The sequence below is a fragment of the Schistocerca nitens genome, chromosome 4 (assembly GCF_023898315.1).
Source record: "Schistocerca nitens isolate TAMUIC-IGC-003100 chromosome 4, iqSchNite1.1, whole genome shotgun sequence".
NCBI classification, from domain to species: Eukaryota; Metazoa; Arthropoda; class Insecta; order Orthoptera; family Acrididae; genus Schistocerca; species Schistocerca nitens.
Window position 1 is genome coordinate 863,138,886 of NC_064617.1, and position 18,299 is coordinate 863,157,184.

Below are 18,299 nucleotides of genomic sequence, written 5' to 3' on the forward strand. Positions count from 1 at the left end.
CACCCGGCGTGATGGTATGGGGTGCCATTGGTTACACGTCTCGGTCACCTCTTGTTCGCATTGCTGGTGCTTTGAACAGTGGACGTTACATTTCAGATGTGTTACGGCCCGTGGCTCTACCCATCATTCGATCCCTGCGAAACCCTACATTTCAGCAGGATAATGCGCTACCGCATGTTGCAGGGCCTGTACGGGCCTTTCTGGATACAGAAAATGTTCAACTGCTTCCCTGGCCAGCACATTCTCCAGATCTCTCACCAACTGAAAACGTCTCGTCAATGGTGGCCGAGCAACTGGCTCGTCACAATACGCCAGTCACTACTCTTGATGAACTGTGGTATCGTGTTGAAGCTGCATGGGCAGCTGTACCTGCACACGCCATCCAAGCACTGTTTGACCCAATGCCCAGGCGTATCAAGGCCGTTATTACGGCCAGAGGTGGTTGTTCTGGGTACTGATTTCTCAGGATCTATGCACCCAAATTGCCTGAAAATGTAATCACATGTCACTGGATCAGCCAGTTTTTCGCCTGCCGTTTATCGACGACTATGTCTGGAGTTGATTCTGTACATTAGACTTAATCTTTGTCGAAACTGTTGTACATCGTGTTCGATAAGCGAGATGTGTACCACGTGTCAAGTGGGTCACAAATACAGAATGTTGTGACTAGACGAAATTACTTTCGTCCGGCCGTAACTGTGGGTTCTCTGATTGCTGTGGGAGAAGGCTCATCACTAGAACATATGAAATATTCCTTCACTTCTTTACATAAACGAATAAAGATTTACTTAACTCAGACACAGCTCTTTGCCATAGGATTACTTAATAATTTACAAGTGCCATTACTACGGAGCATCACTCGATGCACTTATTAACAAACTGTTTTCTCGAGCTACGAGGGCTGTTCGGAAAGTAAGGTCCAGTCGGTCTCGAAATGGAAGCTGCTGTGAAAATCAAAAATGTTTTAGCAGCAACAGCTAGCTACACTTTCCAACTACATGGACGCTGCTTCGACTTAGATATTTAGCGTTGTAGCAACTTCCCAATATCCTCGTCATAGAAGGCAGCCGCCTGTGCATTTCGCCATTTCTCTAAGCTTGTCCACAGTTCGTTGTCTTTGCCAAAATGTTGTCTTCATAGCCCGCGTTTCACCTGAGCAGAGATGAAAATAAGAGAGAGCCACATCCGGCCTGTACGGTGGGTGACCAAACACTTTCGGTCACAAACGCTGCAGGAGCGTCCTCATTGCCCTTGAAGTGTGCGGCCGAGAATTGTCATGAAGAATGATAAGCATGACAATTATGTTATGTGGATCACATAACATCAGGCGAAATCTGTTAGAAGCAGTCATACTTGGCAGGAGTCCGCCCCAATAGCTGAGTGGTCAGCGTGACGGATTGCCGTCCTACGGGCCCGGCGTCGATTCCCACCTGGATCAGGGATTTTCTCCACTCAGGGACTGGTTGTTGCGCTGTCTTCATCATCATTTCATCCCCATCCGTCGCGCAGGTCGCCCAATGTGGCGCCGAATGTAATGAGAGCTGCACCAAGGCGGCCAGACCTGCCCCGCAAGGGGCCTCCCGGCCAATGACGCCAAACGCTCATTTCCATTTGCATACTTGGCAGGAGACACTACTTGTCTAGGCATCTTTACACCCTCACCGTGCGCTCAGAACTGTAAAGAGCGATGTGACGCGATCGACAGACGTACAAGAGACACTGCCCAACACATCTGTGCAAAGTTCCGTCAGGTTTTTCACTGTGGTTTCCTTATCGCGCCTGATCGGGCCTTACTTTCTGAATAGCCCTCGTTTGACATTTGCAAAAGTAAAATTCATGAGAAACTGTAAATGTAATTATTGTACGAGATGACATAGACTGCCGCGCGGAGTGACCGCGCGTTTTGAGGCGTCATGTCACGGACTGCGCGGCCCCTCCCGCCGGAGGTTCGAGTCCTCCCTAGGGTATGGGTGTGTGTGTTGTTCTTAGCATAAGTTACACTACTGGCCATTAAAATTGCTACACCAAGAAGAAATGCAGATGATAAACGGGTATTCATTGGACAAATATATTATACTAGAACTGATATGTGATTACATTTTCACGCAATTTTGGGGGCATATAACCTGAGAAATCAGTACCCAGAACAACCACCTCTGGTCGTAATAACGGCCTTCACACGCCTGGTCATTGAGTCAAACAGAGCTTGGATTTCGTGTACAGGTACAGTTGCCCATGCAGCTTCAACACGATACCACAGTTCATCGAGAGTAGTGTCTGGTGTATTGTGACGAGCCAGTTGCTCGGCCACCATTGACCAGACGTTTTCAGTTGGTGAGAGATCTGGAGAATGTGCTGGCCAGGGGACTAGGCGAATATTTTCTGTATCCAGAAAGGCCCGTACAGGACCTTCAACATGCGGTCGTGCATTATCCTGCTGAAATGTAGGGTATCGCAGGGATCGAATGAAGGGTAGAGCCACGGGCCGTAACACATCTGAAATGTAACGTCCACTGTACAAAGTGCCATCATTGGGAACAAAAGGTGACTGAGTCGTGTAACCAATGGTACCCCATACCATCACGTCGGGGGATACGGCAGTATGGCGATAACGAATACACGCTTCCAATGGGCGTTCACCCCGATGTCGCCCAACACGAATGCGACCATCATGATGCTGTTATGCAGCTGTCCGTGATACAGCGTCAAGGGTAACCGCAGCCATGGTCTCCGGGCTGATAGTCCATGCTGATGCAAACATCGTCGAACTGTTCGTGCAGATGCTTGTTGTCTTGCAAACGTCCCCATCTGTTGACTCGACGACGTAGCTGCACGATCCGTTACAACCATACGGATAAGATGCCTGTCATCTCGACTGCTAGTGATACGAGGCCATTGGGATCCAGCACGGCGTTCCGTATTAACCTCCTGAACCCACCGATTCCATATTCTGCTAACAGTCATTGGATCTCGATCAACTCGAGCAGCAATGTCGTGATACGATAAACCGCAATCGCGATAGGCTAGAATCCGACCTTTATCAAAGTCGAAAACGTGGTGGTACGCATTTCTCCTCCTTACACGAGGCATCACAACAACATTGCACCAGGCAACCCCGGTCAACTGCCGTTTGTGTATGAGAAATCGGTTGGAAACTTTCCTCATGTTAGTACGTTTTAGATGTCGCCACCGGCGCCAACCTTGTGTGAATGCTCTCAAAAGCTAATCATTTGCGTATCACAACATCTTCTTTCTGTCGGTTAAATTTCGCGTCCTTAGCACGTCATCTTCGTAGTGTAGCAATTATAATGGCCAGCAGTGTAGTTTAAGTAGTGTGTAAGTCTAGGGACCGATGACCTAAGCAGTTTGGTCCCTCAGGAATTCACACATTTGAACATTTTGACGTAGACTGCTGTAGCTGAGGTCTCGAATGGCGCTGAGCTCTTGCGTGCTCGCTTCTATATTGACATCAGTGTCAGGATGCTGCTAATGCTGAGAGGGGAGGCGTGGTGTTCGTACATCACTGCGGGTTGCAGCGAGCCCTCGCTAATGACTTTTCTGTCGCACCATTATCTCTTGACGGTACCACAGAGAAGGAATGCGTCTCTTCTGTCTGCTCCAAGTCCTTAGAAGATCAGAGGCCTCAGAGCTTGAATGCCCCTCGTATTTATTGTTAAGCTGTTTTTGATGTTGCTGAGCAAGAGTCATAGAATAATTTTTAAATGATCACACCGCCATTTGACTGTATTGATGTTTATGTAATTACGGCCCAGCTTTCGGCCTTTTACGCCATTTTCAAGTGATAGAGTTTGTCATTAACACATATACTGCAGGACATCAGGCTCAAAACTGGTCGTAAATTAAGATAAATATTGGCTCTCCCACGAAATGCCATGGCTCTGAGCACTATGGGACTCAACTGCTGAGGTCATTAGTCCCCTAGAACTTAGAACTAGTTAAACCTAACTAACCTAAGGACATCACACACATCCATGCCCGAGGCAGGATTCGAACCTGCGACCGTAGCGGTCTCGCGGTTCCAGACTGCAGCGCCAGAACCGCGCGGCCACTTCGGCCGGCTGAAATGCCATGTGCGGCAGGTTTTTTTTTTTCCTTTTTTTAAGCAGTTCGCTAATGTTTGCTCGCAGGACTGGGCGTGGGCTTCGCGTGGTCGTCGACGTTCGTGTCGCTCAACTACTACTTCAGCAAGTACCGCGGCCAGGCGATCGGGCTGTCGATGGCGGGCACGGCGGTGGGCATGATGCTGATGCCGCAGGCGGTGCAGCTGCTGCTGGCCGAGTTCCAGTTCCGCGGGGCCGTGCTCGTGCTGGGCGGCATCGCGCTGCACTCGGTGGCCGGCGCCGCCCTGCTGCAGCCCGTGCGCTGGCACCTGCGGCCCGCCGCCCACCCGCCACCCCTGGCGCTGCCGGCCGCCGCCGCCGCCGCCGTCGACGTCGAGAAGGGCGCAGTGCCCACCGCCATCGTCGTCACCAGGGTCAGTGCAGAGCGCGCGCCAGCTTCCGCAGTTGGAGTCACAAATGAGAGCTGTCGAGTTTAGCCTCGCTCTGTCTACGTCACGGATTCTCCGACACTCAATGAGGGTTCAATAGTGTACTGACATCTCTGCTGTGAACGTCATACCAGCAGGTGACTGTTCGAGCTGGTGGAGGCTCTGAAATGGTCTGGGGCATGTGCAGTGGAGTGATATGGGACCCCTGATACGTCTAGATACGACTCAGACAGGTGACACGTGCGTAAGCGTCCTGTCTGATACCAGCATCCATTCACGTCCACTGTGGATCCCGACGGATTTGGACAATTCCAGCAATGCGACACCCCAAACATCCAGAATTGCTATAGTGTGGCTCCAGAAACACTCTTCTGAGTATAAATACTTCCGCTAGCCACCAAACTCCCTAGACCTGAACGTTATTGAGCATATCTGGGATGCCTTCCAACATGCTCTTCAAAAGAGATCACCACCCCGTCGTACTCTTACGGATTCATGGACAGCCCTGCAGGATTCATGGTGTCACTTCCCTGCAGCACTGCTTCAGACATTAGTCGAGTCCATGCCACGTCGTGTTGCGGCACTTCTGCGTGCTAGCGGGGGCCCTACACTATATTAGGCACGTGTATCAGTTTCTTCGGATCTTCAGTGTAACAATCTCCTCTTAAATCACCGCACTGATTTCAACGAAGCTCGGTACACATATCCATTACTGTCAACTAACAATTGCTGTCGGTGTAAGAATCACCTATCTGTCACATTTCAGGAGATATAACGCCATAAACAGTGAAATGAGTGAAAAACTGCCGCATTCTGCATAACTTTTAAATTCATTACTCTATTCGCAACACGTTTCGCAGATATAGGCTGCAGAATGTACCTACACAAATACATCATTGAGCAACACATAGTTCAACAGACATGACGTCATAAACAAGGAGGTGCATGAAAACGTCACGCGTCAAGTTCTAATAAATTTATTCTCTACTACTAAGACACTCCTGCAGTCGAATTAACTTAAGGAAATACCTGAACTTGGCAGCGCTTTTGATAGCTTTCAACTCCGAGGGGCAGATGGCTGTAAGCGAAAACAATAGCCGTTTTTAGAGCTATCAAGAGCCATTGCCATAGAGACGTCTATAAAATCACATTGTGGAGACTCGAAGCAGCTATACTTATACACTTGTACATTATGCATATTCCGTTGTACAGCTGTTTCATAGATTCTGAGGTATTTTCATGGATACCTGGAAATGAATTTTCTTCGATATTACACTACACACATAGCTGACCTTTGGTTTCCGTTTCTAATAGAAAATTGGTAAAATGGACACCCTGGTGATGCCGGCTTTCTCAGCAAGTAAGTCATAATTATAAATCATAACTAGATATCACTCTGTAACGAGCCACCGGAGACAAGGGTCCCTTACACTAAAATACTCAGAAAATATCTCTCAACAACCTGTGAAAGTTTCTCAGTGGATCTCATATTCACACAGTAGACATCCAAACAAACGTGTCGGGATCAGTGTAATTCGAACTGATCGACTACTGAATAATCTGACGCCCAACAATTAAGTATGACAGCAACTCTTAATTCAATGCGTGCAGGAAGCTACCTGAACTGTAACCGAGAATGACAGTACAGAATATGAAACGCAAAAACATGGAACATAAAAAACGCAGGAATAAACATCGCGCATCGAGAAAGCACAAGCACACGCGTGTGGAAAAGAAAACGGCGCTCTTGGCGGCAATGTGCGGAACTCTGACAACTGCGATTCAGCTGTTACAGCACGCGACGCTGCAACGTACACACACCATGCAGACACTTAAAACTCCTCAGCACTCGCGCGTAACAGCTGTCGTGTCGGACGCTATAAAAGCGTTTCCGTATGAATTAAGACTTCATCTGACAATTACACTACTAGCCATTAAAATTGCTACACCGCGAAGATGACCTGCTACAGACGCGAAATTTAATCGACAGGAAGAAGATGCTATGATATGCAAATGATTAGCTTTTCAGAGCATTCACACAAGATTGGCGCCGGTGGCGACACCTACAACGTCCTGACATGAGGAAAGTTTCCAACCCATTTCTCATACACAAACAGCAGTTGACCGGCGTTGCCTGGTGAAACGTTGTTGTGATTCCTCGTGTAAGGAGGAGAAATGCTTACCATCGCGTTTCCGACTTTGATAAAGGTCGGATTGTAGCCTATCGCGATTGCGGTTTATCGTATCGCGACATTGCTGCTCGCGTTGATCGAGATGGAGTGACTGTTAAAAGAATAAGGAATCGGTGGGTTCAGGAGGGTAATACGGAACGCCGTGCTGGATCCCAACGGCCTTGTCATCACTAGCAGTCGAGATGACAGGCATCTTATCCGCATGGCTGTAATGGATCGTGCAGCCACGTCTCGATCCCTGAGTCAACAGTTTGCAAGACAACAACCATCTGCACGAACAGTTCGACGACGTTTGCAGCAGCACCGACTATCAGCTCGGAGACCGTGGCTGCGGTTACCCTTGACGTTGCATCACAGACAGGAGCGCCTGCGATGGTGTACTCAACGACGAACCTGGGTGCACGAATGGCAAAACTTCATTTTTTCGGATGAATCCAGGTTCTGTTTACAGCATCATGATGGTCGCATCCGTGTTTGGCGACATCGCGTTGAACGAACATTGGAAGCATGTATTCGTCATCGCCATACTGGCGTTATCACCCGGCGTGATGGTATGGGGTGCCATTGGTTACACGTCTCGGTCACCTCTTGTTCGCATTGACGCCACTTTGAATAGTGGACGTTACATTTCAGATGTGCTACGACCCGTGGCTCTACCCTTCATTCGATCCCTGCGAAACCCTACATTTCAGCAGGAAAATGCACGACCGCATGTTGCACGTCGTGCACGGGCCTTCGTGGATAGACAGAATGTTGGACTGCTGCCCTGGCCAGAAAATTCTCCAGATGTCTCACTAATTGAAAACGTCTGGTCAATGGTGGTCGAGCAACTGGCTCGTCACAATACGCCAGTCACTACTCTTGATGAACTGTGGTATTGCGTTGAAGCTGCAGGGGCAGCTGTACCTGTACACGCCATCCAAGCTCTGTTTGACTCACTGCCCAGGCGTATCAAGGGTGTTATTACGGCCAGAGGTGGTTGTTCTGGGTACTGATTTCTCAGGATCTATTCACCCTGATTGCGTGAAAATGTAATCACATGTCAGTTCTAGTATAATATATTTGTCCAATGAATACCCGTTTATCATCTCCATTTCTTCTTGGTGTAGCAATTTTAATGGCCAGTAGTGTAGCTTAGTGCAAGAAGCCGCAGCATTTGGTTAGTGGATCCAGAAGGGTAGCTGCGCTTGACCTTGGCGAACAGTGCCAGAGAGACATTTTAAGACAGGGAAACGGAATGCAGTGCAGCCAGCTGCAGCAAAAAGGCGAGCCGGTCGATTCCGTGGCGACGCAGCTCGCTGGTACCGGCGTGCAGCCGCTTTGTGTGTGCCTCCACGTGGCGGGCATTCCGTGCTGTCTCAAAAGTGCGCCGCTACTGCTGCTATACTTGGGTCGTGGGAACTTGTTCCAGTCCGTACCGAGGGAGTGGTGAGGTACGCCCCTGCTAAGGGCGCAGGCACACGGGAGGTGCAAAAACTGACAGGGTAAAATAACAAAGAAACTTCTAACTGGGATAGCTCCCCATCTTACCACCCTCAGATTTAGTGGTAAAATTACCCAGTGGATATCCCGTCAAAAACTGAACACAGATCAAGCATGAAAACAAGAAGAAGGTGTACTGATCTCTGAAAGAACAAGTGAAACAGAAACAGTAAACGGCCCAAGCTTAAGATGTGCATCATCGAGCGACTTGCAAGAACCGCGGCGTCATGCTTGTGTGGTCACGGTGTTGGACTGCAAAGCGGGAGACCTGTGTTCAAACCTCCCCCATGCCCCATTTATTTTTTCACAAATTTATGAACTTTCTGTCCGGCCATTGAGGTGTCCGTTCCCCTTCTATAGTCTTGGCAACTGTCGTACTATGCACTGGTTATAGAATGTGAGTCACGTGGTAAGAATATAGTACCGTCGCAAGTAAATGTGATGAATAGTGAGAGCAGTCGAGGTGTCTCATAGAACTCTCACAGAAATGAAAACAACAAATAAACAGGTGTGAACTACGTTACAACGAAGGAATTCAAGAGTCTAAGCTTCCAAAACGGAACGCAAGAGTCGTAACATGTGGTACCTGTGTAGAACAAGTAGGAGTTACGTACGTCTGGATGTCCCTACCTTACACCTCGCTGTTGCAAACGGACGTTACACCACGAAGACACAATTTTGAATACAGCGAGCAGACACGTCAATAACCAGACAGAGTTCGTAATTTTATGAAAAACAGTGGGGAATGTTGCAGGTCTGAACACTGGTCTCCCGCAACGCAGTCCAACATCGTGACCACATAACCAAGACGCCATTCCATTCCAGTTTCATTCGATATTGTACCTCTTTCAGTTGGAGCGTACACTGTTTCCATTTTGCTTCTTTTTTTCCGCAGTTCAGTACAAGTTCTTCCTGTTTTCATATTTGATCTGTTTTCAGTTATTCGGGGTATTTCTGTTTTCATGCTTCAACTGTGTTCATTTTTTGATGGGCTATTCAATGGACCATCTTATCTGTACCAGTAAATCTGAGGAGGGTGCGATAAGAGTGTCCCTCGTAAGCGACACCATATATGGATACCTACTCGAACATTCGAAGATTACCGTCTTCTTCCACTTAAAAATAAAAAAGGCGCCAACAGCTAACAAGTTTTCTGGAAGCCTTCCTGTAAATATGTATGTTCTGTGGCCGTTTCCTGATTCGAGAGGTAGATCATGTTTTAATGAACATATTTAAAAAATTACATCACGCAACTTTTTTTGGAAATGTTTCAACCTAATCCAGATGCTTTCTTTAGCTGCCTAATCCTCATGGACGAGGGTTGGGTATGTTTCTATGACCTTGAAACAGGGGAACAAAGTGAACATTAGAATTGTGTGAATCCACACCACTAATCTGAGCAGAGACCCAACAATCGTCGGGCACTTTGATGCTGAATTTTTTTTTTTTTGCTCATAGGGACATACCTTTCACAGTAGCACACTACCGAAATCTCCTGAGTAGATTACAAGAGGATATCAAGACGAAGCGTTGCGGAAAATTTGCAAGAGATTGTTTTTGCTCCACTAACCCGTCCCCGTTGCGAATCCAATCACGTCCTTAGTTGTCCTTACTTGGAAATCCCCACCCCAGTGTAATATTTGAAATGTACCCCACACTGCTACAAGTGCAAGTCCAAATCAGCTCACACAAAATAGAAACGACTGTCCCCATCTGCCTCCTAATAATTCCCTCCGTTCTACCCAACTACAGAACACACTATCCTTTTCACTACAACTGTTCGCCAAATATCCAGCCAACTCAAATGCTTCATCAAGTCACACTGACTACTCGTTGTGCAGTTTACCTGAATGTCACTGCCATATACTCCCAAAACGAGTTCCATTCCACTTTCTCCCAATTACATACCCTTGTACAGGGTGAGAATTATTGGAATATACGAAATAAAATCGTCATAACTTTTGAAAGGTTTGCGTTAGCAGGTTCAAACTGCACGATTGGCCGTGGGGCATGATGGGAATTAGTACGCGCGGTATGGTTTGGTTTAGCGACGAAGCCATGTTTTATTTGGATGGGTCCGCCAATAAGAAAAATTGGAGCATTTGGGGGACTGAGAATCCGCGTTTCGCGATCGAGAAGTCTCTTCACCCTCGACGAGTGACTGTGTGGTATGCAATTTCCAGTCACGGAATAATCGGTGCGATACTACTTTATGGCACGGTGACTACTGAACGGTACATGAAGGTCTTGAGGGGCAATTTCATCCCCATTATCCAAAGGTACCCTGATTTCGACAAGATGTGGTTCATGCAAGATGGAGCTCGACCACATGGAAGCAGGAGAGTGTTGATGTCCTGGAGGAAAACTTTGGGTAGCGCATTCCGGCTATGGGGTACCCAGAGGCCCTGGTATGAGCCTCATTGGCCGCCATCCGGATCTGACCATATGCGACTCCTTTGTGTGGGGCTATATTAAAGACAAGGTGTACAGAAATAAGCCCAAGACCCTTGCTGACTTGAAAACAGCCATTCAGGAGATCGACAGCATCGATATTCCGACACTTCAGCGGGTCAATGGTAGGCATATAACATGTCATAATCTAAATCCTAATATATGTAGTGACGTTTACATGTTGCATAAAGTGTGTGCACGCCGTAATTTACAACTAATTTACGTTTTTTTCATATAGTTCAATAACTGTTACTCTGAATGATCCAGCTCCTGCAATAACATGTACAGCGTATCTAGCTGTACGCCTACTGCAAACAGGTCCCCCTAATAAGCATAATACTATCCTGTCCACTTACCCCAGCCCTCTGAACGAAAGGCCGGCCGGAGTGGCCGAGCTGTTCTAGGCGCTACAGCCTGGATGCGCGACCGCTACGGTCGCAGGTTCGAATCCTGCCTCGGGCATGGATGTGTGTGATGTACTTAGGTTAGTTAGGTTAGTTAGGTTTAAGTAGTTCTAAGTTCTAGGGGACTGATGACCTCAGAAGTTAAGTCCCATAGTGCTCAGAGCCATTTGAGCCATCTGAACGAAAGTTGAAAAATTTCCAATTTTCCTTTCCTGCTGCCGCTCAATCACACTATCGCTTTAGCGTGCTATTTGTTTATAACCTGACGTGAATGATGAAGAGGGGGGTCTATAACTTGTTAAAAAGAATCTCTCACGTTGTTGCGTCCTGACATAGATGGGAGAGGGAGAAAATGTGTTACTGGTCAGCCTGCGCTCCCGAGCGGTACAGAGCAGAAGGCAGAAGGACAATTCACAGTGAAGACATTTGATTGTTTTCTTCTATCTGAGCCAACACTGGAACAGGCATTTACTAGAAATGCAGGTGGTGAGTCTTGGTAGGGAACTCGTTGTGGAGACTCTTGGACAGACAGGGTTTTGAAATAGTTGTTTATTCCAGACAGGACTAACTAATTCACTGGAGGCTAGTTCCAGGGTTAGAAAAAGCATGAATAACACTGTTACAACAGAACCCAGTGCATAAGTCCCAGGAGTAGATGCTAGCCACAGTAGCAAACTCTAGCAGCATCTCAAGGCAACAACTTAGTTGCAAAACAAAACATACTGAATGTGACACTGTTCACTGAGGCACTCCAAGTGAGAGAGCAGACTTTCACGGAGATGGACCGAGGTTGGAGTCGACGGACGCGCATTCGGCGCCCAGATCGTCTGACTGAGAACTTCGCCAAAATGCGGATTCTAGGGGTTTTAAAGAGTCGGGTGGGGCCTCTGTTTTTCCCACTTAAAGCCACCCAGCCAATCCTGCAGGTCTCTTGCAGACGCCTGCCAATCACGGTTTAGTTAGGTCCCCTCTACTGCTCCTAAGGCGGGGATGTTAATGCAGTTGCACTAAGTCCGTATTTGGTATGAACATTGTTCAGCTGAAAGCTAAACGTATCTGCTCTCCCAAATAAGGCTTGCAACATTATTGTTATACGTCATTTAGCCCCGCCCCTCGGGCTCCCCGGAGTAGGGACTGCTAGGTCAACAGTGTGCTTTTTTTTTTGCGGCGTTTTCGCTCTCTTTCTAACCCTTGTGAGCCTATTGACGTTGCTGTTCTCAGGGCTGGTATCAAGCTGGCTTTATACGCCAGTACGTGCCTGTTGGTTACAAAGTTCTACGGTGGCAATCTACCACATAGTCTAGACGACATATGAAGTTACATGTTAATTCCTTGAAGAGTAAGTAGCTCCCTGGGACCGCGTCTGGGGGCGTCTGCATTTTCGCAAGGCTCTCCCCTTACGGTTTACTTCACGTAACAATATCTCTTCTAGTTTCGTCTGACCTCAGCATCGTCTCTGCTTCCGCACCTTGGAACGCCTGTCCTCATCCTCACAGCTTCAAGATAACACTATTGTAGCAATGAATAATCAATATACTACAACCTTAGGATGCGTCTTCAATTGACTTTACAGTCAGTGCCGATGATTTCAACCGAAATCACGCGTGCTCAATACTAGCCCCAGCTTCAAACTGTCGCAACAGTTCTAAAAGTTTCTTCCAGCAGAAACGTTTTTGTGCGCCTGAAAGCGCAGCAGACAGCCTTAAATTCAGTTGTGTAAATCGGGCAAAAAGCAGTGGCCAGCGGAGACAAGTGAAGAACGACGTACCGGAAATCCCCGGAAATCGATACTCCGCGCTGCAGGCGCCCCAGGCCTCTCCGTGAGGTCCTCGGTTCGCAGCCAATCGACGCGCTGTGGAAAATACCCCGCGCTTGCACCAACAAATACCCGAACATTCTATCTGTGTAAACATTCATGCGGGGACGGAGGGAGTCAGTGGCGAGAAGATACTTACTCGTTAATTCACACCAGCATGCAATAAATTCAGATCCATTCCGTAAGTAACTCGGCTACTATTCGTTTTTATTCTGTCTCAGAACATCTCTGAGGCGCTTTTTCTTTTCGTGCGACAGTCGAGCTGTTGAATTTTTGAGGTTGTTCATGGCCGTTGCCAAAGAGGACAAGTGCTGATAGGTATAACAGTTGCAAAATACTGGCACGAATCAGTTGAGTGAAACGGCAGACAGAAACTAGCCCTAGGTAACATCAGTTTGGGTTCTGCTGAAATGTAGGAACGCGCGAGAGAATACTGATCCTACAACTTTTCTTAGAAGACGCACTGCACAAAGGAAAACCTACGTTCATGTAATTTGTAGATTTAGAGAAGGCTTTTGACTATACTGACTGCAATAATTTGTTTAGAATTATGAAGGTAGCAGGGATAAACTAAACGGAGGAAAAGGTTATATACAAACTGTACAAAACCAGACTACAGTCGTAAGAGTCGTTGGATATGAAAGGGAAGCAGTAGCTGAGAAGATAGTGAGACAAGACTGTAGTATGTCCCTGGCGTTATTCAGTCTTTGCTATGGGCAAGGAGACATTTAAACTTTACGGAGAAGAAATAAAACTTGCATCGATGAGAAATTGAATTGGAAGAAACACATTGATGATCTGATCAATACTGGAGCAAATTAAACCAGATTTCTCCCTGGAAGGTCTAATGTTAAAACAAAAGCTGACCTACTTTGGACACACAATGCGAAGGCATGCCTCACTGGAAAAAAACCTTAATGCTGGGGAAGATTGAAGGAACTAGAAGAAGAGGACGTCAGAGGATGAGATGGATCGATGGCATCACAGAAGCAATGTGTTCCAACCTGGAAGGTCTACGGGAGAAAGTGCAAGACAGGAAAAAGTGGCGTGATTTGGTTAAAAAAAATGGTTCAAATGGCTCTGAGCACTATGGGACTCAACTGCTGAGGTCATTAGTCCCCTAGAACTTAGAACTAGTGAAACCTAACTAACCTAAGGACATCACAAACATCCATGCCCGAGGCAGGATTCGAACCTGCGACCGTAGCGGTCTTGCGGTTCCAGACTGCAGCGCCTTTAACCGCACGGCCACTTCGGCCGGCTGATTTGGTTCATGGGGTCACGAAGAGTCGGAACAGACTAAACGAATAGAGAGAGAGAGAGAGAGATGGGTCGCATTATAGTGGGCAAGTTATTTAGTTAATTTAATGAGTACGACAATGTTTATGCTGTAAATAATCCGCAGTTGCGCAGCTTGAAGTGATACGGCACATTGGGCTGTGACTGTAGTGTGCTCAATGACTGCCAGAAGTTTCTGGGAGACTGAGCTGTCGGTGCGGGGCTTTTGATTTGCAGGTGAGGCTAGCGAGCGCTAGGCAGGCCGACGCGAGGCAAGGTTAGGCGCCGGTGATCAATAACGCCGCTAGGCGCCACCCGCTGCCGCTGCCGCCGCCGTCGCCGTGGACTAGACCTGCTGCGAACCTCGCAGACACTCTGCCGGCGGAAGATGATGCCACTCCCCCACGTCAAACTGCGCCATATGCAATCAAATATTACGCAAACATAGTAAAGTTTGAGAAACTGTTAATCGTGTACGGTAGTCTTCAGTTGCTGCACTGCTGTCAGTTTACACGGGAACAATATCAATGCTGTGAGGGATAGTCGCGCGGTCTCGGGCGCCTTGCCACAGTTCGCGCAGCTCCCCCCCCCCCCCCCCCCCCCACACCCGTCTCGGGCATGGGTGCGTGTGTTGTCCTTAGCGTAAGTTAGTTTAAGTTAGATTAAGTAGTGTGGCAGCCTATGGATCGACGACCTCAGCAGTTTGGTCCCATAGGAACTTGCCACAAATTTCCAATAATATCAATGTTTTTTCTAACCGCCTTACGTGCGGTTGCAAGCCAGACAAATTTTCTTGTGCCAACTTCCGCAACGATTTTGCTTTGCTTTGCTGCATAGAGTCAGAAACACCCAACAGCTACCGTTCGTTTATTTTTGCTGGTCTTCCATTTCGTTCGGCATGTAACACTGATCCTGTCTCTCGAAATTTCTCAATAAATCCAAGAACCACATTAAAATGTGGTACACATGTTCCCAGAATTTTTTCAGCAACTGCCTCCCGCAATAAGTCTGTGCCTTGTCGAAACACATGTTTAACAAGAAAAATACGTTCGACAGTTGAAATAATCGTAATTTAAAAGCAAGTCACACATCGAAGCACTATACTTTTCATTAATAGCTTTCATCAACTAGACCGAACAGTTAAATGTTACGCAACAGTAGAACAAATTAAAAACAATCCCATATCTATGCACATCTACACTCCTGGAAATGGAAAAAAGAACACATTGACACCGGTGTGTCAGACCCACCATACTTGCTCCGGACACTGCGAGAGGGCTGTACAAGCAATGATCACACGCACGGCACAGCGGACACACCAGGAACCGCGGAGTTGGCCGTCGAATGGCGCTAGCTGCGCAGCATTTGTGCACCGCCACCGTCATGTCAGCCAGTTTGCCGTGGCATACGGAGCTCCATCGGAGACTTTAACACTGGTAGCATGCCGCGACAGCGTGTACGTGAACCGTATGTGCAGTTACCGGACTTTGAGCGAGGGCGTATAGTGGGCATGCGGGAGGCCAGGTGGACGTACCGCCGAATTGCTCAACACGTGGGGCGTGAGGTCTCCACAGTACATCGATGTTGTCGCCAGTGGTCGGCGGAAGGTGCACGTGCCCGTCGACCTGGGACCGGACCGCAGCGACGCACGGATGCACGCCAAGACCGTAGGATCCTACGCAGTGCCGTAGGGGACCGCACCGCCACTTCCCAGCAAATTAGGGACACTGGTGCTCCTGGGGTATCGGCGAGTACCATTCGCAACCGTCTCCATGAAGCTGGGCTACGGTCCCGCACACCGTTAGGCCGTCTTCCGCTCACGCCCCAACATCGTGCAGCCCGCCTCCAGTGGTGTCGCGACAGGCGTGAATGGAGGGACGAATGGAGACGTGTCGTCTTCAGCGATGAGAGTCGCTTCTGCCTTGGTGCCAATGATGGTCGTATGCGTGTTTGGCGCCGTGCAGGTGAGCGCCACAATCAGGACTGCATACGACCGAGGCACACAGGGCCAACACCCGGCATCATGGTGTGGAGAGCGATCTCCTACACTGGCCGTACACCACTGGTGATCGTCGAGGGGACACTGAATAGTGCACGGTACATCCAAACCGTCATCGAACCCATCGTTCTACCATTCCTAGACCGGCAAGGGAACTTGCTGTTCCAACAGGACAATGCACGTCCGCATGTATCCCGTGCCACCCAACGTGCTCTAGAAGGTGTAAGTCAACTACCCTGGCCAGCAAGATCTCCGGATCTGTCCCCCATTGAGCATGTTTGGGACTGGATGAAGCGTCGTCTCACGCGGTCTGCACGTCCAGCACGAACGCTGGTCCAACTGAGGCGCCAGGTGGAAATGGCATGGCAAGCCGTTCCACAGGACTACATCCAGCATCTCTACGATCGTCTCCATGGGAGAATAGCAGCCTGCATTGCTGCGAAAGGTGGATATACACTGTACTAGTGCCGACATTGTGCATGCTCTGTTGCCTGTGTCTATGTGCCTGTGGTTCTGTCAGTGTGATCATGTGATGTATCTGACCCCAGGAATGTGTCAATAAAGTTTCCCCCTCCTGGGACAATGAATTCACGGTGTTCTTATTTCAATTTCCAGGAGTGTATATTTGAAAATGAAAAACTCGCATTATTTTATCTACTAATTAGTGTTTGGCTTAAAAGACCGTAATCAAGCCGAAGTAGACTGCCAAAAAACTTAGTTCGCGTTTACGTAGATGCATGTTGCGCAACGCTTCTAATGTTTGTAGCGCATTTCGTGGAGGATTTACAGATTTTCTCCCAAATACTCTTCTACAGGCGTGCTTTGTTTTGTACCAACTCTCAACAGACTGTAACCATAGAGAAATATTGCCAGCCTGTTAAAACTTTGCAAACAGATCCTAATGGCTGCACAAACTTTAACAATACATAGTCGAACTGCTGGCTAAATGACTCGTTGGAAAACAACTTCGTGCTACGGTCTACTTTTTGTGCTTGCTTGGGAAAGTGGAAAATTTCCCGGTCTGTTACAGAACACTGTGTCGCCCAAGTAATAAATGCACTTAATTTTTCATGTAATTCCCTCACGCAATATTTATCCAGTGAGCAGATTTTATCCTCTAAGTCCAGTTTTGTGAAATTACTCATTAGCAACTGGCCTAGTATCTTCTATAAACAAACCGATGCATAATACATAATGTGAAAAGGTTTTATGCATTGCATTCTAAATCTTGATGTGCTTGTAAGTATATATTTTCTCGCGGAAAGGAATGTCGATGTTTTGAAGTATTTGTACGTCGCTTTACCTATTCTTTCATTTGACAGCAGCGTAGAAAATTTGCAGTACAACATTTGTCAAGAAACTCAGTTTAGCCATTAATAAGCCCATTCACTCCTAGTTCATTAAATCCTCTACTATATTTTGACTTTTTGTATCAACTACCGCATCTGAGGACAACGCATCCACCATTCAAACTGTGCTAAGCGAAGTGTCATCTAGAGTGCGCTATTCGCCTATTCTTTCGGTCAAGGCAACTTTTGTTTATGGGCCAATAACGAGTTTGCAGATTTGTCGAAGACTGCTGCAAATTTATTTTAGTGATTAATTACCATTTGGAGAATACACTTCATCCTCATGTCCTGTTTTCTTGTACTGTCTCCACATACTCGATAACGTGACGAAAGTGTGTGTATATTGATGAAATTGTTAGCTGTTCTCTGAATAGAGACTAAATATTAAAATAAATTTACAGTAGCCATCGAAAAAGTCCACCTGTCCAAACTTTGTTCCTCCTATTTGGCACTCAATCCGTTTATATCTCTTTCCCACTGAAATTACTTTCGTTAGCATCTCCAAAACGAAAGTAATGTCAGTGGGAAAGAGATATAAACGGATTGAGTGCCAAATAGGAGGAACAAAGTTAGAACAGGTGGACGGTTTCAAGTACTTAGGATGCATATTCTCACAGGATGGCAACATAATGAAAGAACTGGAAGCGAGGTGTAGCAAAGCTAATGCAGTGAGCGCTCAGCTAGGATCTACTCTCTTCTGCAAGAAGGAAGTCAGTACCAAGACTAAGCTATCTGTGCACCGTTCAATCTTTCGACCAACTTTGTTGTATGGGAGCGAAGGCTGGGTGGATTCAGGTTACCTTATCAATAAGATTGAG

General features: G+C 47.4%; 1 protein-coding gene across 1 annotated transcript in view; it reads left to right on the forward strand.

Moving 5' to 3' along the window:
- Positions 1 to 18,299, forward strand: part of LOC126251893 (uncharacterized) — a 586,892-nt gene that overhangs the window by 524,297 nt on the left and 44,296 nt on the right. Inside the window, exon 5 of the mRNA XM_049952604.1 lies at positions 4,149 to 4,495. Coding sequence (XP_049808561.1) covers positions 4,149 to 4,495 — 347 coding nt within the window. The remainder of the gene's footprint in view (positions 1 to 4,148; positions 4,496 to 18,299) is intronic.